This window comes from Python bivittatus, unplaced genomic scaffold (assembly GCF_059951505.1).
Source record: "Python bivittatus isolate LINGU-HERP-01145 unplaced genomic scaffold, Pbiv_v1 ctg000070_np1212, whole genome shotgun sequence".
Taxonomy (NCBI): domain Eukaryota; kingdom Metazoa; phylum Chordata; class Lepidosauria; order Squamata; family Pythonidae; genus Python; species Python bivittatus.
Genome location: NW_028277034.1, coordinates 46,732,563 through 46,760,268, shown reverse-complemented (window position 1 = coordinate 46,760,268; position 27,706 = coordinate 46,732,563). Strand labels below are relative to the sequence as shown.

Here is a 27,706-nt window from a genome sequence, read left to right as displayed (position 1 = left end):
CAGCCATATAAATTTGATTAATAAATAAATAAAAAAGAAAATATAAATTTAAAGGGAAAAAAGTAAAATAAAAGTGATAAGTAAATAGAAAAGAAATGAAAAAGACAGGAAAAGGAAAGGAAAGGAAAAATATGTAAAGAATTGGATTCCAATCTTCTTTACAGTAGTTATAGATACATTTATATTTTATTCTCTCTCTCTCTATGGTTGCATCATGGCTCCCTTCTTTCTATATTCTTTTCTTTTTAATCATCAAACCCATAAATCACAAGTTCACTTCTTCCGTTTTCAGCAAAAAGTCCAGACGGAGTTTCTGGTCACTGACAGATGTAGTTGTCTTTTCTGTGCTTTTTCTGTGGGTTTCTTTCTCCCAGTAACTGGCCTGCAACACATTGAAAATCATTACAGGCTCATCTTGGAGGGAAATCAGTAGATTTAACAGACCTGGCATCCCATCTGTGGTATGGCTCAATGTAGGAAACAGTCAGACATCATTTCCATCAAGACCAATATAATCCCAATCATTATGTCCACGCGTTTGTATTTTCTGCCCACGCTCCTTTATTAGGCACCGACTTCAGTGGCAGAAAGCCGGGTGGGGGGGCGATGTGGTGTTCACATGAGGTGCTTGCCCAGTTTTCTGTGATACACTGAACCCTCAACTAACTGCGGGACCAGCTCACACAACCCTGTCAGCTAAAAAGTAGGCGGCTGGCTTAGGATGTGGTTCGGTTTGTTGGAAGAACCCGCCCAGAACGAGGGCGCCGTGCAGAGCTGCGGCAACGGCTTCTCATAAATCCCTCAACTTGCCACCTCGGTAGTCAAGTTCAAGGATTCGGGTCCGTGCCAAGCCTACAAGGCAAAGGTGTCGTGCGAACGCAGTCTGCCAGCGGCGCCGCGGGCACAGCAGCTGCCCTTGATCGGCTGCCCGCCGCGCGCGCCCTGCTCCTCCTCCAGCGGGAGAGTCCCTCGCGGTCCTGCCACGGGGATACCCGGGGATTGCGCGCCCCGGCCGGGCATCGCCGGCCCTCGGGGCACCAGCGGGTAGTCGTCTCGCCTGCGCACTCCTCCTTCCTCCGTGCCCGAGGCGGGGCGTCTCTGGGGGAACGCTCCCGCGCCTTTCCCTCTGCGATAGGTCCAGCCGCCGGGTTTGTCCTTCTCCCCTTAGCCAATCCTCCGTCCCCTGGCCCTTGACAGCACAACATGTCCATTTAAGGAGGCGGATTGTACCAAGCCACCTTCGGGGGGGGTCGGGGGGCTCGCGAGTGGGGCTGGAGAAAGCGCCCAGCCCACGCAGGGAAGCAGCCGCGCGCTTGGCGAGCGCGGCGCCCCAGTGGCGCGCTGCTTGGCACGGTGCTGGCGCGCCGCTTTACGCACGGGGATCTCCATCGCTGGCCCCAGGCATGACTCCCGGGCCGGGCTTACCTGCGGGGCTGCAGAGGCGGGGAGCAGAGCCGCCCCCTCCCTGCCCTGCCCTGCCCTCCCCTTCCCCTCCTCTGCCGGCCCTTCCCTTGTGACTTGCAGTGCGTCCAGCCGGACTGGAGGAGGCCCTCGGGTGCCCGGATGTCGATCAAAATTAGCGCAGGGCTGAGCTAGCAAGGTGGGCGGCTGGCCTCGCGGAGCTGCCTTTGGGGCGAGAGCGGAGGCTGCCGCGCCTGGTCTTTCCCGGGCGGCCGGAGGTCGGCAAATGGCCGGGAAGTTTCTGGGGGGTGGGGGGTAGGGAAGGGCCAAAAGTCCGCTGATGGCCAGGAGACGCCCGGCTTGCTAGGCTTCACTATGGCTGCCCAGTCAAGGTAAGGATTCAAAACAAAAGCGCTCGACATCGTTGTCCTGATCATACTGGCTATGATTCCGGGGACGGGGCTTGTGCGGGCGGGGGGGGCGGGGGGTTGTTGCTTCTCCTTTGCGTGTCGTGTGAGTCGTGCCGTGCCGTGCCGTGCCGAGCCGTGCCGTGCCGTGCCTGTCCTGGTGGGGTGGCCGTGCTCCCAGGGTTTCAAAAGTTTGCGATTCGGTTAACGAAGCGGTTCGGTTTAAAAAATAAAGCAAGCCTCAGTTGCTCAAGGGGAAAACTTGCCCCCTCGTTTATTTTTCTCTCTTTTTCTGTTTCTTCCCCCCCATCCCCGCCTCAAAATAAGAAAGACGCTTCCTTCGCGCTTTTAAATTGAATGTAATAGAGGGGATTTAAAAAAGACACTCATCTCTCTTGCTAACAGCTGACTGTTCAACTCTTCCCGCCGTGTTTTCCCCTGAACTGCCTCGGTACTATAATGGGGGGGGGGGTCGGGGAAGGGGAGTTGAACTGGTAGCACAATGACTCCAGCGTATGGCTTTGAATTTTGTGTGTTTTCGGTGGTTGTTTTCAGGATCAACCCTTAAAATGGTAGCTAGACGGTTTCTATGAGCTTGGAATCTGCTGAGTCGGCAAGAGCTGGCAAGGCTCTTTGGGACTTTAAAGGGGGGATGAGTAAAACTGAGTAATTATCTCTGGTTACTGTCAAATTAAGAGATGGAAGATGAACTCGGGTATATGTCTTGGAAATGCTTTCTCTCAATTATCTTGGATTACTCCTGGGGGGAGGCTTTTTATAAGGGACCCTTGAGAAAGAAATCACCCAGCAAAATGGATTTCTCTGCCTCTCCGTATGTAAAGGAGCATAATTCAAAGCCATGGGCCTCACTCTCTCTCTCCCCCATTCCTTCATGCAACAAATCTAATCAGTCTATTTTATTCAATATAGACGTTCCCACTGTTAGTTGCTAATACAGATTTCCAGTATTTCTTCGCTGCTTGAAAACTAAGGCGTGTAAAAGGATGGGGGCATGTTAGGGAAAAGTAGTTACCCCAGTTTGGGATTAGTAAATCATTGGGTGTGTCCTTATTTTCTGTGGGGGGAGGGAGAATGTCCAGATGTGGAGGGAATATTGCTAATAAAACCAGAGATAGAAACTGGAGGTTCAACTAGTCGAGTGTTGCAAAGTTTTGGATGTGCAACTTTTATCTGTCCTCAGTTGAAGATTTGATATTGGAAGTACAAATTGTTGGCTGCCTTCCATAATCTTCCAGAGCATTCTAAAGCTTATAAAAAGTGCCAGCCTCAACATTTGCCTTCAAGCACATAATGGCCTAGTTCAGGTTTGGGGAGTCCAGCACCAGATGGCAAGGAATAGAGAGGGCTCCCTGTGTTGGTATCCTTTAGAAGATTAATTCTGAACCTGCTTGTGTTTTGCGCCTGGTATGTAATGTTATTGGAATGAAACAGATAGGAGCCACAGAATATGTTCTCTGGCGGGGAGAAAAGCCTTGGGTATTTCATTTATACAATGGTTGGTGGGGGGGGGGGGGAAGAGCCCTGCACATGATTTTAACTATTCAGTCTGTGATTGCATTTGAAAACTGTTTAAAGCAAGAAGAACAAGCCATTGCAGACATTAATGCTGATCCTTATGTTGAAAGAGTCAAATCTCCAAATGTTGATAGACAGTTCCTTATATTTTAGGGGCAGGGATCAGAAGCCAAGTTGTTTTCTATGTGGGAGAGACCATTTATGTAATCCAAACTAGATTCTTGAAGGAACAACAGATAGGAGAGTAAGCTAAGCACGCCACTAAGCACTCCATCATTGTGATCTTTCTTGCTTAGTGGTGACACTTTTATTTGAAGAATGTATTTTAATAAAGGTACATTCAGACTTTGGGCTGCCTAGTTTTTCTCACCTGTAATCGACTGTTGAGAATCAGTTAAACAACAGTATAAAATAACTTTATTTTGATGGAACAGGTTGCTTAGCGCATGACTTCCACTGCAGATCACTTTGTTGGATAGACTCTTATGAACAGGCCTTTTTTTCAACCCCTGGAGAGACAATGTCAAAATAGCTTTAGGGATTGTATTCCTGTTTGGAACTTCCTTGGTGAAAGCCTCACTAAACTCAGGGGCCACATTTATGTCATACTGAAAAGCCTTGATTTGCTTAACCATGGTTTATTGAATAATCCATAGTGAGCTGGGTTCACACAATAGGCTAATCTGTAAACCCTGGTTTAATATCTGGGTTGACATGCTAAGCCACAGGCCAGTGGAACAACATTATGGTTTAGCATCTTGTCAGTTCTCTCACTTTTGGATAGTTATGTATAAAGTCTTTACTATTAGGCTGCAATTTTGTGTATATGTACTTGGGAGTAAGTCCTTCCAAGCAAATAGATTAGGTAGCAAATTATTCATATTTGCCTCTATAGGTAGCAAATTATTTGTGCTTCTGTTGGAAAAGAGCCAATGTTTGTTTTCATAATTCTGTACAGCCTCCTCAACCTGGGTTGGGACTGCAGCTCTTATGAATTCCCACCCAGCATGGATCTTGGAATCCTTGCATATGTAGGCAGTATTTTGGTTTCTGCACTAAACTTCCAAAATGTCTCTTCTTGTATACCAACTGTGGTGTGCCACTCAAGACGTTGATGGTATGTTCATCTGGTGACCTCATCAACTTTCTTCCACTGTTTTTTTGTGTAGTATTGAGTAGTGTTAGAGGATGGATGGTGCCATGAGAGATTGAAGATAAGTATTAGTTCTTTTTCTGACATCTTGTACTTAAATAGAAAAGTTGTGTTATCAGAACTAAATTTTAAGTAAATTGGGGAGACAAAGATCAGTTGGGGGAACAAGTGGGCCTTGCCTGATAGTGCTACCAGCAGGAGGATATAATCTATATACTACTAAAACTCTCATGTCTGTTTGTTTGTAACCTTTAACTGGGCAAAACGGTGTGTTCTTAGGCCAACAATTTTTGAACCAAGGTACCTCAAATGGGCTAACTTACAGAATGCATCCAAAATCCATGACTCCTGTGGTATTGAAATCTGGCAAATTTTTAAAAACATTTTATGACATAAAAATTATTACAAAACATTTTATGACATAATACAAAATGTCATAAAACATTTCCTGTGGTCATTCTTGATGTTTGACTGTGCTGTACAGTTCAGTATGAATAACATGGGCTGTTTTCAAGGCAGATACTTCTTTAAATACCCTCTGAATTTTAAAGAACTTTTCCAGTGAAGGCATTTAGGAATCTGGTAAGGAGATATCTCTGAAACGATGACCCAACAGGTCTAGTGACCCCTAATGGCATTGGAGTTACTTGCCTTTTCCTCCCCATCCTCAAATTTTCTTACCTGACTGTGATTCTAGGATGGAAACTGGGCCCTATTTCCCCAAATGCAATGCCCAATATCGATAGAGAGCACTGCATTGTTATTTTGGTGCAACATGGCAGCATTAGTAGGAAGTCCATTAGCAGAATGGTAGTAGTGCCCAGATAATGACATAGCTGCAGTGCCATCCAAGGCCTAAAAGATTATGATAACTTCTGATGGTCCAAAACAGTGGTTTGACAACGCCATTTTGCCATTCAAATCTTTTACCAGCCTTCTTGCTTTCTTTCTTCTTGCATATTGCTTTCTCCCCAGTTGAGCGGTGTAATCCACACCTTTACCACTTCATTACACTTTATATTTTACAGAGGCGGCCCTTTCAGTAACAGGCAGGCATGTTAGTGTTAATTTGCTTTCAAGCAAATTGTAGGTGTAGGAATGAGTCAGGAGCTTGACAACCAGAACATTCTAATACCGGCTTGTTTGATCAGATTGTTCGGCTTCTGTTTTGTTTTGCTTCAGGACAGAAGGGAATTTCTACACATTTGGACTGACATGCTGCCTCAGAGCTTCCTATACTGTGCAACCCTTGTGTACTATCCTTTGGAAAGATCAAAATGAAATGTAAATCTTGATATTTAAAGTGACCCTGGTGAAAGAAGAGCATATCTGTTTTCAATGGCATGGGATTTATTTTTCAAAGCAAAATGTCACCTGTCGTAATTCTAATCTCTTTTTCTCCTTATGCAACCTTTATCGGTGAAATATTTTCATGTGTGAAAACAAAATTTGGGAGCATCAATCACTGGCTTGTCTCAAAGGCATTCTCAGAAAAGGGAAGATTGTGCAGATTCAAACTCTGGATGAACTGTGGAGTCTTGAAAATAACCACAACTTATGTGCAGTGCGTGATCACTTGAGAACGAAGTTCAGAGCATGCTGGGGCTGGAATTGGCCATTAGAGGATGCAGAGCTTTCAGGAACCCTTGTCATAGGGCTTATGTTGGGGTTAGCACTGGCATGATGCTGTATTAGAAATGTACAGAGCTAAGAGGCTAATACGAGAAAAAAATATTTTCTTAGTTTCTAAAGTATTAGTTAACCTTCCATCAGATTTCCAGGGCAACCAGCTGAAAGCATGCAAAATAGGTTTAGAGCATCTTTTTGCAAAGAAATGAAGCTCAGCTACATAATTCTTCCATGCTGGGTGTAGGTTCTACTGATACAAAAGTAGTTTATCAATTATTTCCTCTTCTCTCTAAAGCAACTTGGGAGCTGTAGAGTAAGGATTTATTCTAGTGAATACTCTGAGTTTTAACTTTTTCCTGAGAGGAAAGGTTATGATATGTAAACTGATGTCAGACCAATCTGTATTTACAGATAATGGAGCCCAAGCGGCACTTTTAGGATTGGGCTAATTGTGCTTCAAACTCAAGTTAATCTCCAATCTATTCTCCCTGCTGGTTCTCAGAACTCCTCATGCAAGGGTACATAAAAAGTGGTACACTGGGGGCTGTGCCCCCAAAACTAGGAAGGATCAAATCAAAGAAGCGAATGTCCAGGGCCAAAACTAAAACTGATTTAATTTAGTTTACATGTAACTATAATCACAGTTATGTTCAGTTAATTAATGTGATTGCTCCCAACATATTTAAGAATTTTCTTATTAAAAATCACAACTCAGCTGCCACTTTTGAAAAGATCTAAGGGCCCAAATTCAGGGGTTTATGCTTGCTTGTTTATATATCCCTGCCCTATAGCATGTGTAATAGAGAATATATATGAATATAGGGAGAGCACTTTCCATTCATCCTTAAGCACAATCTTCCCTCTTGTATGTGAGATTTGGAAGAAATGTTTCCAGATGCAAGAACTCAGGCTGCAGATTTGGGCATGAATATTTTTCCATGGTTGGTGTGTTGCTCTTTTGGGCCAAGTGGGATGCTGAGAATGTAGAGAAACTCTGAAAGTAAAGCTGCTGTTTTCTAGTTAGGCCGGACCAAGCTGCAGTCTCAGCTGATGGGTGATGAGGATGCTTGGTTGAAACAATTCAGCATTTTATTTTATTCCCTTTGAGGAATGGGCAAATAGAGGCAACTCTCAGAAATTAGTTATTATTTATTGATTTGTTATAGAAACAAATCATAAATGAAATAGTTCTTCATTCATTATTCATTCATTATGACTTACTATATTGATTGATTTTTAATGTTTCTAAGCCACCTCAAAGAGCAACAATTCTCTCAGGATAGCTTACAGAAATGAAATAATCTGTTGGTCCAAGACTGTGTTACAAGGTCTCTGCCCTCTACTGCAAGCGTGCTCTTCATTCTCAAGTTGCCATAAACATCCTGGATTGTCTTATCTGATAGGGTGCCATTTTTGCTGTGGGATTGCTCCTGTTATTCTGGCTAGGTTCCATTCTTTCCCCCCTTCCAGGGCAGCTCTGTAGGGGTTGCTGCTTGTGACCGTCATGCTGGTTGACAGTGAAGAGAGGTGTGATGCCACCTACATAGTCATTTTGGGAGTAAATCATCTGTGTTTTATGGTACTACCAAAGACGAATATTAAAGTCGCAGAACATTAGTACAGGTTGATTTCTTTAGCCTGTAGACACCTTCTCCAGAACTTGGCATTCAGATCCACTGGGATTTGCATATTTTATGCATATATGCATAAATGCATAGAATGCAGGAAGCTGAGTTAGCTTTACCTTGTTATGTGTTATCTATTCCTACTGGTTATGGTTTTCAGGCCAAGGTTCTCCCCAACCCCATGTGGGGCTGCTTAGGAATTTCTGGCTGCAAAGCACGTGCTCTGTTATTGATATATAATCCCTTCTCATCACTTTCTGACAATCTGGTATCTTGAGTAGGCTTCCAAAGTGCATCTGCAAAACACTGTCCAGGTTTTGAGATTGCCCCAAAACAGCTGCGTGTTTTGGTTTTTACTTTTCATGGGACTGATGTTCAAGCCCACTTTTCACATTTTGGATCCAAAAATGAGCTCTAATGACAGGGAAGAAAAATTGTCTAGAGAACTCTGAAAATCAAATCTGGATCTAATCATAACATCCCAGTAGCAGGAGAAGGATGACAACTCACCAAAGGTCCTTAAACTTTGTATACATTAGCATTTGTTGCAATAAAAGAATTATATCAAGGCAATCTGTAGATGGTTATGAACTACTGAAGGACTGGCTATATATTTCATTAAAGATATGTATCTAGCTTTTTTAAAAAATGAATTTCTACTATGATCTTACTCTTGCGTTAAAAAAACTGCCACTGGATTCAACAGGGCTTTCTCTGCCAAGTTTGCATAGGCTGCAAATTGTATTGCTTTCATAATCTAGATAGATTAAGTAAATTTCAGAGCCCCTAATAATTAGACATTTCTATGCCTGGCCCTTACCCCTTAAGATTATACTGGGCATTGCAACACATTTACCAACCTGCATTTTGTGACCTTTGTAAGCTACCCATAATCGAGTAAGCAAATTTCATAAGCTCCAGTTTGTTTGCTCTCTTGAGAATACATCAGACATTAGAATCAAGCTTTAGGAATTTCTAGGCTTCTGAGAGCCACACAAACAGACTTGCCTGCTACCTCTCCACTCCATTTTCCAAACTTTTGCTGGGAGGAAAAAAAAAGGCACAGGATACAATTATTTTCAAAAATGAAAAGGATAAAAAAAATCAGGTTTTTCCAAATGGACAGCTGCTGAGAAACAAAAGATGCTGTTCAGCTAGTGTTTTTTTCTTTCTCGTGGACTTTCTGAAATAAGAAAAAGCATGGAAGAAATAGTGTGGAAACTTGAGAGGGTTATCGGTGGAAAACAGTGCACCTTGACCTGCTTCCCGAGTAAAATTCTGTACAGGTAGTCCCCGGATTAAGAATGCCCAGGTTACAGACGACCTATAGTTAAGAACAGAGCCTACTGTAGCAAAATTCGAGTTAAATACACAATGGTTTGAGTTCATTACACAATACTGCTTATATACAGTATGATACAATAATACTGCTCTGGCTTACATACAAGGACAGACCTTGAGAACAGGACTTGTTTTTAAACGGGGGACTACCTGTAATTAAAAAGGGTTCTGTAATGAAAGGAGAACTGGGAGATAAGCAAGCTAAAACCTTTCCAACATACCAGTATCTTTGTAAAGGTTCAACTCTGCATTGTACAGTATTACAACTGAAAATGGCTAATAGCATATAGAAGTCTTATTAATGTCTTTCTACTGTCTTCACTAGTCTTCTAAACATGATGTTTTCCAGATGTGTTGTACAACAGCTGGAAAGACTGTTTTTAATCAAGAAAAAACAGTTTCAGCTATAAAAGATTAGAAATGGCCACTTCTGATAATCTTTGTGGAAATACCAAGGCACAAAAGACCAGTTTTTTATTTGGCCATGAGCAATTTCATTTTTCTTTAGTTGTGTCCGCGCATTCCAGTTCAAGTATTGTTAGAGTTTTATTTAATTGAGTGCTGTATCCAGGCAGGCTCATGTTGCTTAACTGGTTTTTGCAATGACAGCAGGGCTGGGCAAATACTGCTTTGCTTAGATTTTCTCCATTACATTCTCATCCCAAAGAGTATTAGGATATGCTATAATAGCCTTCCCCAACCTGATATTCTCCAGATGGGTTGGACTAAATTTCCCACCATCACTAGACACCAACTAGTTTACAACACATGCATTGCAAATTAACATCAGTGTCCCTTAGGTTAGGGATGGTGGGAGTTGTAGTTCAATAATTAGTTTCTGAAGGGCCATAGGATTCCCACCCTATGGGAAAATCCTGAAGGAACATTAGAGTAATCTTTTCATTGTTGCCCTATACTCTTTAGATAACCACATTGATTCAGTCACTACTGAGCATGTGCGTGTGTGTGCGTGTGTGCTAACTATCATGGTCACCAAGAGTCAGGCTTGATTCAAAAATGTCCTTATTTGTAACTCTTAGATTCCCAAGAATCTTGGACGGTTTTTTTTTTTTTTTGGTAAGTTCAGTTAAGGATGCTGTACAGATCTCTTAAACTTTACCATTGTTTTCATTGAACTAAAAATATATCTCAGAAAACATCTGTGGCAGGGTTTTGGGTGGAAACAGCCTCGAACAATGAATATGAGAAAGATGATGAGTTACAAATTACTTTTCTGTAAATGAGAGGGTTCTGGAACCAGCCCTGGCCTTTCTTAAAGTCTCATTTTCCCTTTTAGATGGCACCTGATAAGATGCTTTTAAATGACAACATCCATTATTACCATCCACCTTGGTTGTGATCCTCAGTGATGAGAGTTGCAGTCCTAGACATACCGAGAATGCCAGGTTGCTGAAAACGGGTTTGTTCCTGAGAACAACATTTTGTGGTTTATATCAAAGCGATCATGTACCATTTCAGGCTGAAGGAATTTCGTTGGGGAAAAAATGGTTTCTGAAGTCCAGGAAGTATTTTCATGGGAAAAGATTGAAACATGAGGTGTTTGGTCCCAGTGGTGCTTCGGTATCTCCTTTGTGCTGCATGTATGTGCTGCATCTAAGGTGATATTTAACATAGAGATAAACCTGGGAGAGTCATAAAGAGTGCAAATCATGTGTTGCTTCAGATTCAGGTGTTCCTGTACTTGTTTGCTTATTACATTTCTGAATTGCCCAATTTCAATTTCCTGGGTTATTTACAGATCTGTTAGATAAACCAAACTAATGCCCAACAATAAAACAGCCTTGTCATATAGATAACAACAATAACATTAATCTGACAGTCAACAAAACAGTATTGAGTAACACTGAAATTGTTTCCTAAAAGGCCAGAGTAAATGAAAAGGTCTTCACCAGAAAGACCAAAAGGTTGGCCCTAGGTAACCCTTTTAAGGAGGGTGTTTCAAGATGAGCTCTTTCTAACGTGATTCAGTTCTTGTTTTTAAAGGGTCTAAGGCAGTGTTTCACAACTTTGGCAACTTTAAGATATGTGAACTTCAAGTCCCAGAATTCCCCAGCAAGCTGGCTGGGGAATTCTGGGAGTAGAAGTCCACATATTGCCAAGCTTGAAAAGCATTGGTCCAAGGGATAAATTGAGTTTGAAGACAGTGACGGAAGACTTGCAATAACAAAGGGGCTTTCTTTGTCTAGACTCCCTTCTAGTATGAACAGACTGCAAAGTAAACTGCAGTCCTAACAAATTCCTTCCTTCCTGCCTGCCTGCCTGCCTGCCTGCTTTATACACCCTGCTCTCCTAGTTGTGTCATCGCCTTCAGCAGGTTTTTACGTTCTCTGCCTCATCTTCTCAGATCTAGCGGTCCTTTTGCTCATTTGTTGGCTTTCTAAGTAATCAGTATTCCCCAGCTTGGCTCTCAATGGGCCTTGTGCACCTTTATCTTGTTTCTGCTTTGAGCTGTAGGGGTGGAAAGAGGTAGATTGAGAAATCTTCTCCTGAATCAACATTTCAAACATGCTTCCCCTCTGGGTCTGAGCACTGCCTTTTTCCTGTAGTTCATGTAATGGGAATGATTCTTCAGAGTTGCTAAATATGACAAACAGCATCTTCCTGAATGAATAGAAGACTCATCATAAAGAAGAGGGTAAGAATGCAGATGGCTCCTACTCCAGCTACTTTTCCCTATGAATCCAGCTAATCGATGGCTCCAGAGCTGACTCTCAGTATTGCCTGTAAAATATATATATTTTTTAAAAAAACAGTCTTTCTTGGGAGGGCAAATAAGTTGCATTGCTCATTTACAACAACAGGCTTACAGGATGGGGGGTGGGGAGGCCTCTATTACTCCATCCATCCCATGCAGTGAGCATTGCAGTGCAATTGTACACTGCTAATTAGGAACCGAATTTACCAAGCTGCCGGAATGATGATCGGCAAAGAATTCTGATTTCAGAGCATGGGTGGAAAGTCATACCACATTGCTGGCATTTCCCATAAAGATTTGGCTCTGGTTCTTCATGGGAAAGTTGCTCAGGAGATTGAAGGTACATAAGCAGTTAGAGGCTAGAGTGAAAGATGATGTTTCTTTCAGTGGGTTTGCAGACCTGGAATGTTCTTTCTTCCTCAGCCCAGGCAGTGTTGCGTGTTCTTCTGTCGCCAGACAAACTGAAGAGGATTGTGGCTCAATTTATGGTACTCTCTGCCATGAACTGCCCGTGCAGAGAAACACAAATAGAATTATTTATTACAGAGATGTATACCAAAATAAAAATCCTGGGGGAGGCTTACACAATGCAAAACAAAGCTAAAAGTGTGCTAAACCAGGACTTGCAAAAAAAGAAAAGGAATAGCAAAGCCAGCAACATCTAACGGACCCAGCCAAAATAGAACTACAATACAGCTGTTCCCCAGTCAGTGTGCCATCATTGAGAAGGTCTTCCTCTGACTATCTGCTGCCATGCCAAATATGAAGCAGGAACCAGAACATCATGATTAGAACATTGGTGTGCAGGCAGCAAAGAGCCACAGCTGGACTCCCTGTTGATAGCTGTACCTCTGGCCAAGGCTGCTGTAATTCTTATGGGCCCAAGGAAATGTGATGGGGTGTGGGGATAACTTAGAAGCATAAGAGAAAAACAAGTGCCAAACCGGAGAGACCTGTGAAATTTTTCTTCCTGCTTTATGTATATCCAGAGTCTAGAGCAATGTGAACAAATTCTCTTCAATCTCCTGCATGATGAAAGAAGGTCAGAAATTCACCCAGTGAATCTTGTGAAAAGAACAGATTTTGGCTGGCTGGCTAAATTAAGTCAAGATTTGTTATTCTTGAGCACATATTGAGATATCCTTGGATCTTTCCAAGTTATGAATGACTTGAGAGGGGTGCAACTGACCAAGCATTCAGCATGATGCCATAATAGCCTATCTCAGGTAGCAGATTGGAGCCCAGAGAGTGAAAACAACAATATCAGATGCTAAATATCATCTTAATTTCATAGGTGGAAAGACATGATTTGAATTCTGAGTTTCAGAATAAACTTCAGGATTTTGTCCCTTCAGACAAAGGTGTGAGATGATTGCCTTCAAGCATTCTTGCGAAAACTACGTATACCACTGTAAGGAGAATTTTCTAACATACTCCTTTCTTTTAATGTAGATGATCAGTTTGCTGGGATTTTGTTTTCTCTTTGAAGGAGGGCAAGGACAGATTGAAGCAATGTTGTCCTGTACAGAAGTTACCATGTGATTTCCCGAAGATAAACTCCAAGAGCTGAAGTCCCAAGGGTATTTATCAGGATATAAATACCACTGAATATTCTTCAATCTGTTTTTAGCTCTTTTTTAATGTGCTCTGCACAAGTACAGTGCAGTTTTATCAGCTTGCTTTTGAGAAAAAGGAAATTATTACAGGCTAAACGTCGATAATTGCTTTGGTCCCAGGCACTGCTGGTCTCCCACTTGTCCAGTTGTGGAGTTCATGATAGCAGCTCCCAACCAGATAGTTTAAGCTGACTTGCTTTGTTTTGAGGTATTCCTGCTTTAAAAGCACAAGATAGGCTTCTCCTCCTCTTTCTTAATCAGTTGATTTTCTGGTACCTTCGTGGCACTCTTGAGTTTCTGTTGCCTTCTTCTGCCTGCTTGCAGGATCAAGAGAGTTCTGGCTCTTTATAAAAGTGGCAGCGACATCTGCTGTATTTTACTCTGCCGTCTCAGGTCAAATGTGAATCAGCTGGTTTCTGGAAACTCTCTTTTACTGGAGATCACCACATCATTTGCTGTGCTGGTGATGCTGTGAGTAAAATGGGAATTTTGGAGGGTCATCTGCTTCTGTATATGCCTGATAAAACAAGGCCTCCACCCCTCTGCCTCTTGAGAAATTGTCAAAAATTACTTAGGGATAGGTGGCTTTCTTCAGGGGAAAAAAGAGACATGGCCCCATTTCCTGGGCTTTTTGAAAAAAATTAAAGCAGTAGGCTTTTTTCCATGGGAAAGAAATTCCATTCGTTCTATGGCTAAGTTGTAGACAGCAGTGCTAGAGTTTTAAATGAAATTATTGTGGTCAGCTTAAAGGAATGGTGAAGGAAAGCTTCATAAAATGGAGATTCAAAAGAACAATATACAGTATCTAGTCTAATGCTTTTTAATTCATGAAGTTCCTTTACAGGACAATTGATTTAATCTCAGTTAAAGATAGTAGATCAGTCCCGTATCCAGCCTTCCCTGATTTGCTGTGGTCCAGGTTTTTGGACAACTACTCCCATCATTCCCTGTCAGTGGAGTGGGAAGTCTGGTAGGCATCAAGGATGAAGTCTATAGATGCATTAGGGCCCACTGGCATCATGCTGCTTACCCTTGGCTTACAGCCCATACAACATCTAAAAAGTTATCTATAGAAGTCTGTTGGTGTGTATATATGTGTGACAATGTGTATGTGCACGCACAGATGTGTAAAAAGACAGGACAGGTGAGGTAGCGTCTTTAGGTGGAGCAACTAGACAATATACTAAGGCACGTAGGTAGAGGATTGTACAAGGCTTTGAAGATTAAAAGCCCTGTTGAGGCTATATTACGTGCACATTGGTGATGAAGCACCAGATCTCGCAAAGCAGTGTATACTTGGCAGGTTTAAGCGTGCAGGCAAATCTCTGTGGAAGTACTGATTCACCTGTGTTGCAGCATCTTTCCTTCCACCTGGGAGTCACATTCTGTCCTCTGAATCTTAAGGGAGCTTTGGAAGGAATTATTTAGATCCCAACCCTCTGTCCTGCTCAGTTTGCTTGTCTGGATATTGATTTGCCCTTTGCTGTTGATATGATGCTTTACGGCAGCCTTCCTATCCCCTTCAGTTCCTATGATTCCTATGATTCCTAGCCAGAAAAAGATTTATGGAACTTTTGTTAAGAAGGTATACAAAATGGGCAAAGAGGTTTGCAAACTTAAAAAGGCTATTGGAAAGGAGCTCTGAACCAAAAACAAACAATTCACAAACTATTACTGGGTTTGATTTTTTTTTTTCAGTGTGAGCTTCATTTTTTCAGTGTTCAAAAAATAATTAAAAAGTAAAGACTGAGATTAGCTGGGTTTTGGGGGAATGGAATATTTGTCTGAATCTTTTGGAGACGAACAGAAGATCCCAAAGCTGATAGCAGACTAAGAAGTTTAAAGATTGACCTGAAGAAAGCTATAGAAAACCACTTCCATAATGTTACCAAGAAAACTAAATGGATGTATCCAGGATATCAGCAGGAGTCAAATTTGAAGACTACTAAAACCTAGGGGTCCAACTTTCCCCCACTTTCTCCGCTTTAAGGTTCACATGCACAGATAATAACTTCAAACATTTAGGCCAATTTATCTACTCAGACTGATAGTGTCATTCTTTTATTCTGCATCAAGAAGACTCTTCACATTATCTTCTTTTTGCTGGAAGTACCAGAGGTTGACCCAGAAGGCAGATGTGCATAAGTGAAGTGTAATCAGTAATCATCTCCAGGAAGTTAAATCTCCTGCCGTTAAATTTTTGTTGTAGTAAATATGGCAGTCTGGTTTCCAAATTAATCATTGCCCAAATCATTGGCTGAGTTTTCACATTGTCCCAATCCATTTGGTTTTAAGCACTCTTTAAGGCAGAGCAAGTTGTATGTTCCAGGGGAATGTGGTGCTTTAGATTCAAAGGCAAAACAGTGCTTTGGAGCATGTGGGGGCATGCGTGCCACATGCAGTGCCTACAGTACATGCAACTCAAGCCAAATGCAACTTTTTGTGAGATGATGTAGCTTCTGCAGCCTCACAATCCCAGGAGAAGACACAGTTGTTAGTTGTAGACAGGTGCTGCATGTTACACACGTGCCCTCGCACACTCCAAAGCATGTTTTAATGTTGAATCTGAAGCACTACATAGCCTTAATATGAGCCCAGCCATCGCAGTTGGTAAACTATACTTTATGGCTCAGCTTTATATGAGAAAATGTATTTAAGCCAAATCATAGCTTAGTGAGATACATAAATCCAGCTACTGTTTATAGGAGATGTTGAGCCAATTATGCTTTTGGCTTCTTTTTGAAAGTGCATTTTTTGTAATGACATGTTGCATGTTGATCCATAAGTTCTAATAGAATAGCACTTTAGAATATTGATGGCTATATTAAATAAAGCGCTTTGGTCACTTTCAGACTTAAACATCAGGAGGCAATGGATTGGGTTCTGTGAAGACCAGCTTCTTTCCCCTTTGACAAACAAAAGGTTAACGTTTAACTTGACCAACAAGATTACAGTCTGTTCTTGGAATTGTAAATTATTTCTGGGCTGAATTGTTGCTTCTGGTTTTCTATATTCAGTGAAAGAAAAATGCTGTCTTGTGATGCAAAAGGTCTGTTATGAGCTGTATATAAAATTTCCAACTTGGAGGAGATCCAAGGGGTCATTTTACGTAACCTCAAGCCCAAAGGAACATTTTGTACATCACCATTTCTGTCCTGTGTATATAGTGACATTTTCTACAAATTAACTCCCACAGTCGAGAATTTCCCTTGCTTCTGACAGAGGCTCAGAACATAATTTTATTTTATGGTATTATGCTCTTTAGCCAAGAATGAAATTTTCAAGTTCTGAAACAAATCCATTCCTGTCCATCAACAGTGGGTAGCGACAACTTATTTCCAGATGTTTACTCCAGTTAAGTCTCTCCCAAATTCTGTAGTCTTCTGATAACTTTGGTTTCCTATCTTTATTTATTGCATTGCTTGTGTGTCTGTGTGTGTATTTATTATGGGATACATTTACTTATTCAGCCATTTGCTGCTTACTGCTTGAACTCTGTGCAGCTTACAATCATGCATAATCAAATTAAAACAGAAAAGCACCTCAGAGAACCTTTGTATAGCTCTTGATCTAATTGGAGTTCTCCTTGTGAAAGGTCTTGCTGCAGGACAGGATATCCATTGCCTTCCTGAATGTTTTCAGGGTGGAGCCATCCTGATCTCTGCCTCTGAGATCAGGATGGCCCCACCCCGATAACATTCAGGCAGGCAGTGGAAACTGTTCCAGAGTGAAGGGGCTGCTACCAAGAAGATCATTCTCTGTCCCTGCCAATCTCCTGATAGAGGGTGCTCCCTTCCAGTTTGATTGTATTGTGTGGCCAGATTTCACCTGAAGCAGACAGTCCTAAAGCTAACAGGGGCAATGACCAACACCTCATGTTGGGCCCAGAAACTGTTTCTCTGTTAAACTGGTTCCCACCTAGCATCTACATACTGTACCCACTATAGCTTCCAGGTCATATTCAAGGGCAACCTCTTGTTGAGTGAATTGCGGTAGTCTATTCAGGAGATGGCAAAGTATTGTTCAGTTTCCTTGGTATACTGCTGTTTATTGACTATCTGAACTTTGGTGTGAGAGAGTTTATTTTTACTAGATTATAGGTAGCATCTTGGTACTTAGTAGATGTTTTGGACTCCAGTTCCTGTTAGCCCAAACCAGCATTGTTAGTGGCATGAGATAGTGAGAGTTGTATTGCAGAAATCTGGATGGCAGTGTATAAACTGCCACAGATATAACACAGATATAAACTGTGTTATATCTAACATTATAATTAGGTTCAGATTTGATGTGTCTTGGCAAATACTGTAATAAAAATACAGGAACTAAAAAAATGTCAAGATGGAAATCATTGGAGAAGCAACAGCATAGCACTCTGTTCTCTGACTTTTCCCTTGGCTTTTAGCAGAATATTTTTGTCTTGGATCTTGCTTCAGTCCATTAGGCTCTTCTTAATTTGGGGAAAGCGTCTCTATAGGGTCATTTTTGTATCAACAAGTGGAACCTTATTTAATTGATTGAATATTGTGATTCTATCAAAGATTCCCACTTGAAATTGCAGCTGATAGTTGCTTTGGTTTTTGCCAAACAACAGCGGTATTACACTCTTGTTCCCATCTCCTCATTAACAAGACAGTCATTAATACAGTGACAAAGGATGTGGCACTTCTGGTTGTGTTTTGACCTGCTTTATAAACAACTGAATCACGATGTCTGGATGTATATTGGCAGTTGCAGTAATTTGGCAGTCGTGAGTCCTGAGAAGCAGCATTCAGCTGATGCATCAGTTTAGTGATGCTTGTTAAGATATTTCACTTTTGAAATGGCAAGACAGTCCAGGGCAGACTGGGATGAACCTGGCCTACCTGTTCTTCTAAAACATGGAATTAGTGTTCAGTTTCCTGGTGGTTATCTCAGTGTTTAATCTTTGGATTGTATTACAGCTGCCTTTTCCAACCTGACACAAAATATTCCAATGCTCATAATCCACAGTAATCAGGCAGTTTGGGTCTGTAAAAATCCAACTCAGCTAGGAGAGTATGACGCTGAGGAAGGCTGTGGTAGGGTATCTCAACTGTTTTGCTCGCAGTTGATTAGAAGAAAACAGTACTTCCTTTTAAATAAAAATAGTGTTTATTTCTGTTTATTGTTGCACCAAGTGGCTTTCATCAGTATCCAGAACACCCTAGTTTTTTATTTGTTTTCTCGTAGGTAGGTCTTCCCTTCGCTTTGGTGGCTTCAGACTGAATGATGGCCTGAAAAGAGCCACAAATATGTTTGCTTAAATTTGTAACTTAATCTGTTCACTGTGATGAAGACAAGCAAGCCAGTTGTATTATGGATTTGGAATGTACATCTCTTAATTCCTTTGGTGGAATTGCAGTAAGTCCAGGTGTGCACATTTTGTTGGCCAAGGATCTGTATGTTTATCGAGAGCCATGTTCCCCAAATAGAGAGGGACAGAACCCAGAGTAGGGATTGGGGGCTGATTTGGATGTTTCAGTGGAGAAATGAATGCCTGAAGCCTATGCTTATAGAGAGTCCAGTTCAACCAGCTTAGTTGTATATGACTAAATCTGGATTTATCTCAGAGCTTTCCATACTAGACACATAGGTTGTATACAGACTATGGTTTGTGGAGTCCTTGGGGTTCTCTGAGCTTGGTTGTTTTCTTACAAATGTTTCATTACCCAGCTAGGTAACATCTTCTGATTGGGAAACTATGATTTCCCAATCAGAAACCAGAGACCATGATTTCAACTGAGTTTCAGGTTCCAATTTGGAGAAATTGCTGCATATTTTTTCATATCAGAGAGAGAGAAAAAAATTAGAACCTGGCAACTGATAGGGAAAGATGTGTAAACTGCCCACAGTTGTTTGGGAATTGGGCAGTGCTTAAATCAAATAAATAAATGTGTAAACCCGAATGATGGCCAAGTGATGTGCATACAGACTAGGGTTGATGGGGATGGTAGCCCATCACATTTAGAGGGTGCCTTATTTGGGAATCCTAGTGTAATCATTTGAAAAATATTTCTCTGATTCAGAAAATTAACATCACTTCCTGTAACAGTATTGGGTGGTGACTAATTGTCGTAGCCAAATGCTTGGCAGAGATAGTTTGTGTAACATCTGTATTTCCCAGGGCTGTGCAAATACTTTGAAAGAAGTGCTTCAGGAAAGGGGACACCTGCATGAAATACATCTCTTTGAATCATTAAAGCAGCCACATCTTTTTCGAGGCTTGTGCCACTGCTTCAGAAGCAGCTCGCACAGTTTTCATATGCCTCTGTGTATACCTACATTGTTTCACATTTTTCCAGTGATTTGAGTTAGTGTAAGAAACTATCAAGTAGCAATTTAATGTGAGAATCACCTTCCTAGTCCAGTTATCTAGTCCGTAGAACAGTGTTTTTCAGACTTGGCAACTTTAAGTTGTGTGGACTTCAACTCCCAGAATTCCCTAGCCACCACCCCAGCTGGCTGGGGAATTCTGGGAGTTGAAGTGCACATAAGTTGCCAAGTTTGAAAAGCACTACCTTAGAGCTAATAAATTCATACTGTTTATGCCCCTCTTATTCAGAGGTAATCATTTAAAGTTGTGTTGATTTTTTTTTCTTCCAAGTTGAGTGTCTCTCAAATATTTTTGAGTCAGAAAATGAAAACTTGTATTTCATGCTGCTTTTATAATTTCTTGCCCAACACACTGGTGTTGATTCTCTTCCTGCTTGACATGTTTTAGTGCCTAGATTTCTTGGCTCCTCATGGTAATAAGGAGTAGCTGTTGGAGACTCACACCTCCCATTTCAAAGAGATCTGTAGTAATATCACATATGGATGTCTTTGCTCCCTATATAGTAGAGCACAAAATGCTTATGATTTGAAATGTTTATGCTTGAAATGTCCCATATCGCATTCAGAAGAGTTGTTCTGACCTAGCTAGAAATGTTCCAACGCTGCTCTGACTATTCCAGAAGTGTTCTGAAATCAGGAAGATTAGTCTGTCTCTGTTCAAGCTCGGGACATTTCTGGAATGACCACAACCACATTGGAGTATTTCTAGCAAGGCTGGGCAATCTCTCTTCGGTTGCTTCGAGGCTGAGGCAGAATGCTTCAGATCCAACATCTTTCAAACTCAAGACATTTTGAAGGTGTCTACTTTTATTCTTAAGCGCTGCCCTTTTTGTTAAGGCTGGATATATTACTTATAGGAATAGAAACATGGATCTAACAGTACAAGGACATCTGTTGGTCTCTGTTTGAATTCTGTTGCTATGGCTTTTTAAATCATGGTTTGTAAATAAGTCCTCAATGGCTGGGTTTGTATTAGTATACACTAAACCATGAATCAAGGTTTCCAAGTCACATTAGTTGGTTTCATACAGCACATTCAGCCAAAATCAAGCAAGCCATTTTGGCTTGGCATGATGGGTGTATCAAGGCATAGTTTCTGGCAATGCTTTTCGCAGAGAAGCATCTGCAAACTTGACTGAACTACTTTGATAAAGTGAATTTAGATTTGTGATTTTGTAATGTAGGGTTCATATACCATGATAAGACATAATGCTTGGCTTTGGCTCAGTGCATTTTGTTATACTAGACGTTGTGGTTTGTAAATCATGGTTTGTGGCATAGTGCAATGCATGAATCCAGCCAGTTGTGATTTATGGTTCACATTTTGTTAAACAAATGATGGCTTATTATAATGAGTCCACTCACTCGCTGTGTGTGCTGGCCATAATTGGATATATCAGCTTTTGTTCACTTTTGTTCATTTGTAATACTTCTAAAGTTTGTATCAAGCTAAAGATGGCACTCAATTTGTTTTAGAGAGCAGCGTTGTTGACTTTTGCCATTTAAAATCTCTTTCATCTTCTGTGATGCCTGAAAGCAAAATTCAGACCACTAGGCAATTATTTTAGTCTTAAAATAACAACATTAATATGCTAATGAGGGTTCTTACTATGCCAGGAATGATTTAATTAGCAAACTTTCTGTGTCCTCTTAAAAATTGAATGTGGTAGAACAACTGAATGAATACAGGAAATGGTTGAGAAACTGTATGAAGGTAAATGTTGCTGAAAAAGGGATCTTTATTTCCATTTGTTAATGACGTTCATGTAGTTTTGATGACTCAGACAATGAATCTTGAGGCTGACAATGTAATGATTCTAGGGTATTTTCTTTTAACAACAGCTAAAGATGAAGGCAAACAGGACATATTCTAAACTAGGCAAATGGGGGGCAGGGGGAGAGAAATAGAAGTTACATATACTTTATAGCAAATTAGGCCCCACTGTGTTTTGAGAGAACATCCTTTGAAATGCACTGGGGCTTAGTTTGGAATAAAGTATATGTACCCCATATTTCTTTTTCCTCCATTTAACAAAAACAAAATCTAATCTAATCAGTCTGTCTAATACTTATCTGTCCCAACAGAAGAGAATATATGTAGCTCAGGGTTGAACTGTGGAATCCTTGGTGCTCCCTGGTTTGGTTGTTTGCTTGCAGACGTTTCATTACCCAACTAGATAACTTCATACAAACGCACTGCAGCAACCCAGAACACCAGAAAAAGGAAACAGACCTCCTGTACATTTTCCAACAAAATGGATACCCATGAAACTATCAAAGAATGAATGACCACTCAACCCACTACGGCACAACCAACACAAGCTATGAAAAGGATAACACTGCCATACATCAGAAACATCTCAGAAACAACCAGCAGACTATTACAACCACACAACATCACCTTAGCACACAAACCAACTGAAGCCCTCCAAAACATCTTAAGTAAACCAAAAGACCCAGTAGCCCAAGAAGAAAAAACAGGAGTCATCTACTGCAACATCCACTATGTAGGACAGACAGGCAGAAGACTAGCAGAGCGCATCCATGAACACCAACTAGTAGTCAGAAGACACAATGAAAACTCCTTAATCTCACAACACATGGACAGACTCAACCATAGTTTCAACTGGGAAACCGTGAGTGTCCTGGATCAAGCTAAATCCAAAAATGCTAGGGAATTCCTGAAAGCTTGGCATACAGACAAATCAGCCATCAGTAGACACATAGAAATAAACCACATTTATGCACCGTTTAAAAGAGACAAAAAGCTAAGAAGGAAAGAAAAAGACCAGAACACATCCTCTCCAGCAACCCAACACCCAGATAAGCAGGGATTAACACCAGACAAACAATCAAGCAAAAAACAATACCCTAACCAAGGAACTACCAAGGAGAAAACCACACCCCCGCCAACATTGGCAGGGCAAGCTACTGTATATAAACAGGGAGCAAATCCCACGCTCACTAGCACTGATGATGGTACCTAGTTGGATAATGAAATGTCTGCAAGCAAACAACCAAGCTCACAGAGAGCACCAAGGACTCCACAGTTATCTAACCTCTCCCGTTAGTAACAAAATTGATTCAGGTTGGTTATACACAGGAGGGAGGGAGAACAAGAAAAGGCAAAACTAGCAGCTGCAAAAAACACTTCTTTGGAAATTACTTTGTTATTTCCTAGAACCTTCAATACTTTTCCAGATGTTACACTCTTCTTTAAGGGAAACTGAAAATTGCAGGCAGAAAGTTGGCAGAAGCTAAAAGATGTGCACAGATGCCCAAAGGTGTTGAAGGTATTCCTCATAAAGTACTGTGTTACAAAGATAAATGCGAAAAGAGTGCAAAATGCATTCTAGAAAATCATTAGCCTTGCCATATCTACAACTCTTACTGCTCTTTTCTCCCTTCTGTTGGAAGCCTTCAAGCAAGAGCTGAACAATTGTCTGGTAGAGATGATCTGGTCTGATTATGTTTTCCATGGATTTGGATTAGATGACTCTTACATGTCCCCTCCAGGTCTTTGGTTTTCTCTGCTATTGGGGCTGCATGTGAACATTCCATGACTCAGCAGATTTCCCAAGGGCCCAGTGCCCTCATGCAATTCTTCATGATGGCACAGGCACCATTTTGTCTTAAAATGGTTGAAATCTCATGAATTCATCAACATTTCATGAGATCTTTTGCAAAATTTTGAAATCTCAAGAGATGTTAGGATGTCAGTGACTTCAGTATTGTTTCAGGTCTCGTGAGACTTCTGTTTTCTTCCCTCAAAATGTGATTTCATTCAAGACTAAGAAAATCCTAAAAGAGAACTTGATTATGCATAATCGTAATCTCCTTTAAGACTTTCTTAAAATCTTAAAAGAATAATGTGTGTGCACACGCACGCACATACTATAATGTTGAGGTTCAGTACTGTTGACTCCTAGAATATGCTTCTGCTCTTTTCTGCTCTTGCCAGAGAGCCTCAGGAGAATGAATAGGAAGTACAGCTTTAGCAGCTAGAGTCTTAGGTGGCAACTTCTGGAGTAGGTCCATGTCAGCAGAAATGATGGCAGTGTCATAAACACATAACCAAAAAAGGTAAAATCTCCCTTAAGTTGAGCTTGACTTCTGACTGAGTAGGCCCTTTTTTTGGCAACAATACTGAAGTGGTTTTGCCATTGCCATCTTTCCAGTCTAGACTACATCCTTGGAATTCCCAGGTAGTCTGTCATCCAAATATTAACCAAGCACAAGCCTTCTTAACTTGAGAAATCAGCTGAGGTTACCTATACACTGCTGTCTCCCTGGAGAAGCATCATTAAATAAATTAAAATCAAATAGGACAGAATTAGATTTATAAACCATTTCTAAAGTGTAGTCATATTTGTATCTGAATTGGCTCCTTAATGTCAATATGCAAAATAGCAAAAATAACATATAAACAGTATTCTTATTGTCAGATAAACTTTATAATAGCATGTTTTCCTTGTTTGTTGATTCATTTCTCTGTCCTATATGAACTTAGAGATGAAGTGAATGTTTGCAGAACATGAATAAATTGGGATGTAAGTCAGAAGTCAGTAGAAGTAAGTAAGCAGAAAGCATTTGATGCAAAGGTAGTTTTTCAGTACCTAAAATACTACCCATTCAGGAAACTGCATTTATATAAACTATCACGGAGTCTAAATGCCTTTTTGATAAGAAACAGATGTTGATATTTTAGTATACTTATAACTGCTTAAAAAGCTAGATTTGAGCTACAGACAAAAGAAGGATAAATAAATTGGCCAAAACATGATGGCTCAGTTGTAAAAGAGGAATTGCAGAGTGAGACAAATGATGCTTACGTGCACTGGAGCAACTTCCCACAACCTGGCCCCCACTATATGTTGGACCACAACACCTATAATTTTCAGTCCTCAAAGCTATTGTGGATCACATGGGTGGGTATTGTGGAGTCGGGGAAAACTGCTATGAAGAGTTTACATGCCCCACCCGGTAGGCCAGACCATGAAATCAATTCTATAGGAAGGCTAAAACTACTCCATTGGAGCTGGGTGGCTAATAAATTTTAATAACAACATCAAGAACAACAACATACAGCAAATGTGGCCTCTGCAGAGAAGCTGAAAAAACAGTGACCACCTAGTCAGCTGCTGTAAGAAAATTGCACAGACTGACTACAGATAACGGCACAACAAAGTAGCAACAGTGGTGCCTTGGAATATCTGCAAGAAATACCATTTGCCTGCAAGCAAGAGCTGGTGGGACCACAAAACAGGCAAAGCAATAAAAAATGAAGAAGCTAAAATGCTCTGGGAGTTTAGACAAGCACCTGCCACACAATACCCCAGACTTAACAATTGTTGGTAAGAAACACAAAAAATCCTGGATAGTGGACATTGTAATACCTGGAGATAGCAGAATAGAAGAGAAAGAACTGGAGAAAATCACAAAATATAAAGACCTGCAAATAGAAGTAGAACGACTATGGCAAAAGAAAGCAAAGATAGTACCAATAGTAATAGCTGCCTTGGGTGCAATCCCAAAACATCTGGAGCACCACTTGAACACCATTGGCATTGATAAAATCACCATCAGTCAATTGCAAAAGGCATCTTTACTAGGAACAGCTTACATCCTGTGACGATACCTTTAACACCATCGAACAACATTTGTCTATCCCAGGTCCGTGGGAAGGACTTGACAGGTGGATAAAAATGCCCGATCCGATCTGAGCATCTGGTTGTCTGTGTGACCAACAATAATTACTTTTATTGAGATAGGCTATAATGACAATCTTGCAGATCTGATTGTACTTTACCTTCTTCTCCTTATGGGTCAGTGAATTAGGGAAGTTTCTGTCTGAGCCACTTCTGAAAGTTAACTGGATGTTCTGGACTTAAAAAATGCTTTAGCTCCTTTTGCCGAGGGGTTCTGTCAGGGTCAACTTCTTTACTCTCTACATTACTTTCCTCTGAATTTGTAAAACAGATAAAGGGGAAACATTGCTGAGTGTCTTTTAATATGCAGCTCTGTTCTCTTTCTGTATGTGACTGAGGAACTATACTGTGCCTACCAGAGTGGTGCTCATAGGAATATTATGTTAAAGCAGATCTTTGTATCATGGCTGTCTGTGAACACAAAGCCATTCAGACCTTTTGTGTGTGCGTGTGTGTCTGTTTCAGGTGAGCAACAGCTAATATTAGTGAACTGCCTTTGGCAGTTTGTGTGAGTTTATGTGATTGCTAAGAGTCTACACTGACTTGATACCGCATAATCACTGTGAAGGACAGACCTTTTATTATGGGGAAAAGCCTTTAGTGTCCTATCCATCTTTTCAAAAAATTGGAGGCAGGAATTGCAAGTATTACCCCTGTGCTCTATTTTAGGTTAGGTAAATGTGAAAAATAGTAATGTGATGAACGCAGTGATTTTTGTGGTTGGACAGTTGTCTAAGATTACACCCTCACATGTTGCCAGGTTTTGAAAAATCTTTTGCTATGTTCCAAACAGCCTGTCCTTTTCTTAATAATAGCTTGTGACTGTTGAGCCAGAAAATTACCTTGCTGTGACTCATTCAGCCAGAAAAATTGTACAAACCAAATCTTCTGCTACATACCCACTTGAACCCAAGCTTTAACAAGTCAATGTTTGTGTTCACAAAATCCATTAAATAAATATATTTTGTTTGCTTTTGGCATAGCAGTTTTTGTGAACCTGGCCACTAAAGATTGTAAACTCTATGCTGTGGCTTAGTCTGTTGCATGAATCAAGTCATTGGTGGTTTATTCACAAAGCAATAGTTAAATAAACCAAATATGGGAACTCAGTCATCATATGTTTTGAGGATTAAACAAGACTTTTGGCCACCAACTTGGATCAGATAATGACAAAATACCTGAAAAGTATCCCCTGTTCTCGTCTTTTCTCCTACAAATTATGCCCATGTTACCATTTTCCGCTGGTTGCCTGGGACTTAAATATGGGCCTACTGTTTAGTCCTAATTCCCTACGAGTTCTCTGAGCTTTATGTTCTCATTGTCCTGGAATCAAGACCTCAGTAAAGTTAGCACCGAGGGGGGGAAATGTCAATTATGAGCACATTTTGACGTTACTTTTTGCTAGCTTTGCAATTAATTGTGAGTTGAACAACTTTTGGTAATTGGGGGGTGCCCTTAATGTTTTTTGGAAGGATGAGAACTGAAGGGAAGGGGCACTGCTGAAAGGTGGGTTGGTCAAACTGGCAGTGGCATAGCCTAGATTTTCTTTTTTTCGTGGGCTTTACGAAAGGGTTTGGGAAGAGGTTCTTGATTTCTTTTCTTTGCTAAGCCCTGCTAGAGTCAACAGATGGCAGCAGCTATCTGGCCGGGGTTGATCTAGAAAGCTAAGTGAAGTTGACTCTGTTTGGTACCTGGATAGGGGAGCATCTGGGAAGTTCAGGTCTGTAAGTAGGCATGGAAGTTACACTAAGAAGGCAGTGGCAGACCGCCACAAAATTCTCTCAAGAAAGCCTTACGGAAGTGTCAGCGTAAGTCATCAGGAATCAAGTTCGACTTGAAAGAGATTTGTCTTTAGCCCTGTTTGGAGAATTATGCAAGTTTCTTGTGCGTTTTGGTTTAAAATAGTGGGAAACCAAAGTACTGTACTAAAATGTTCAGGGAATGTATGCAGCTTTGGGATCTCAAATTGTCTTCTTCTGTTATATAGTATTCATGTTTTTTCTTGGGTTCTTCTTTTCAGCCATGTATGTTTTCAAGGGAGAAAAAGTTAAATCTGGCATAATTTGAAATGCAATAAATTGTAATCTTTGTCAACATAAAATAGGCACAGCACCAAGGCATGAAAGCAGAAAAGGTTGTATATTGTATTGTATACCTGGAGTGTCTCAGATTTCTTGAGCATTTAAAGTTACGCAGTTGGGTTATACAATCAGAGCTATGAAA

General features: G+C 40.9%; 1 protein-coding gene across 5 annotated transcripts in view; it reads left to right on the top strand.

Annotated features, from left to right (window-relative positions):
• The window catches only part of AFF1 (ALF transcription elongation factor 1), a 147,205-nt gene that overhangs the window by 16,366 nt on the left and 103,133 nt on the right, over positions 1-27,706 (top strand). The window contains exon 1 of one of the 5 annotated variants that reach the window (XM_088133093.1): positions 1,265-1,793. The exons of the other annotated variants lie outside the window; for them this stretch is intronic. Within the exon in view, the coding sequence (XP_087989219.1) occupies positions 1,777-1,793 (17 nt within the window). The 5' untranslated portion in view covers positions 1,265-1,776. Of the gene's footprint in view, positions 1-1,264; positions 1,794-27,706 lie in introns of those variants that run through there. 5 annotated transcript variants of the gene reach the window in all.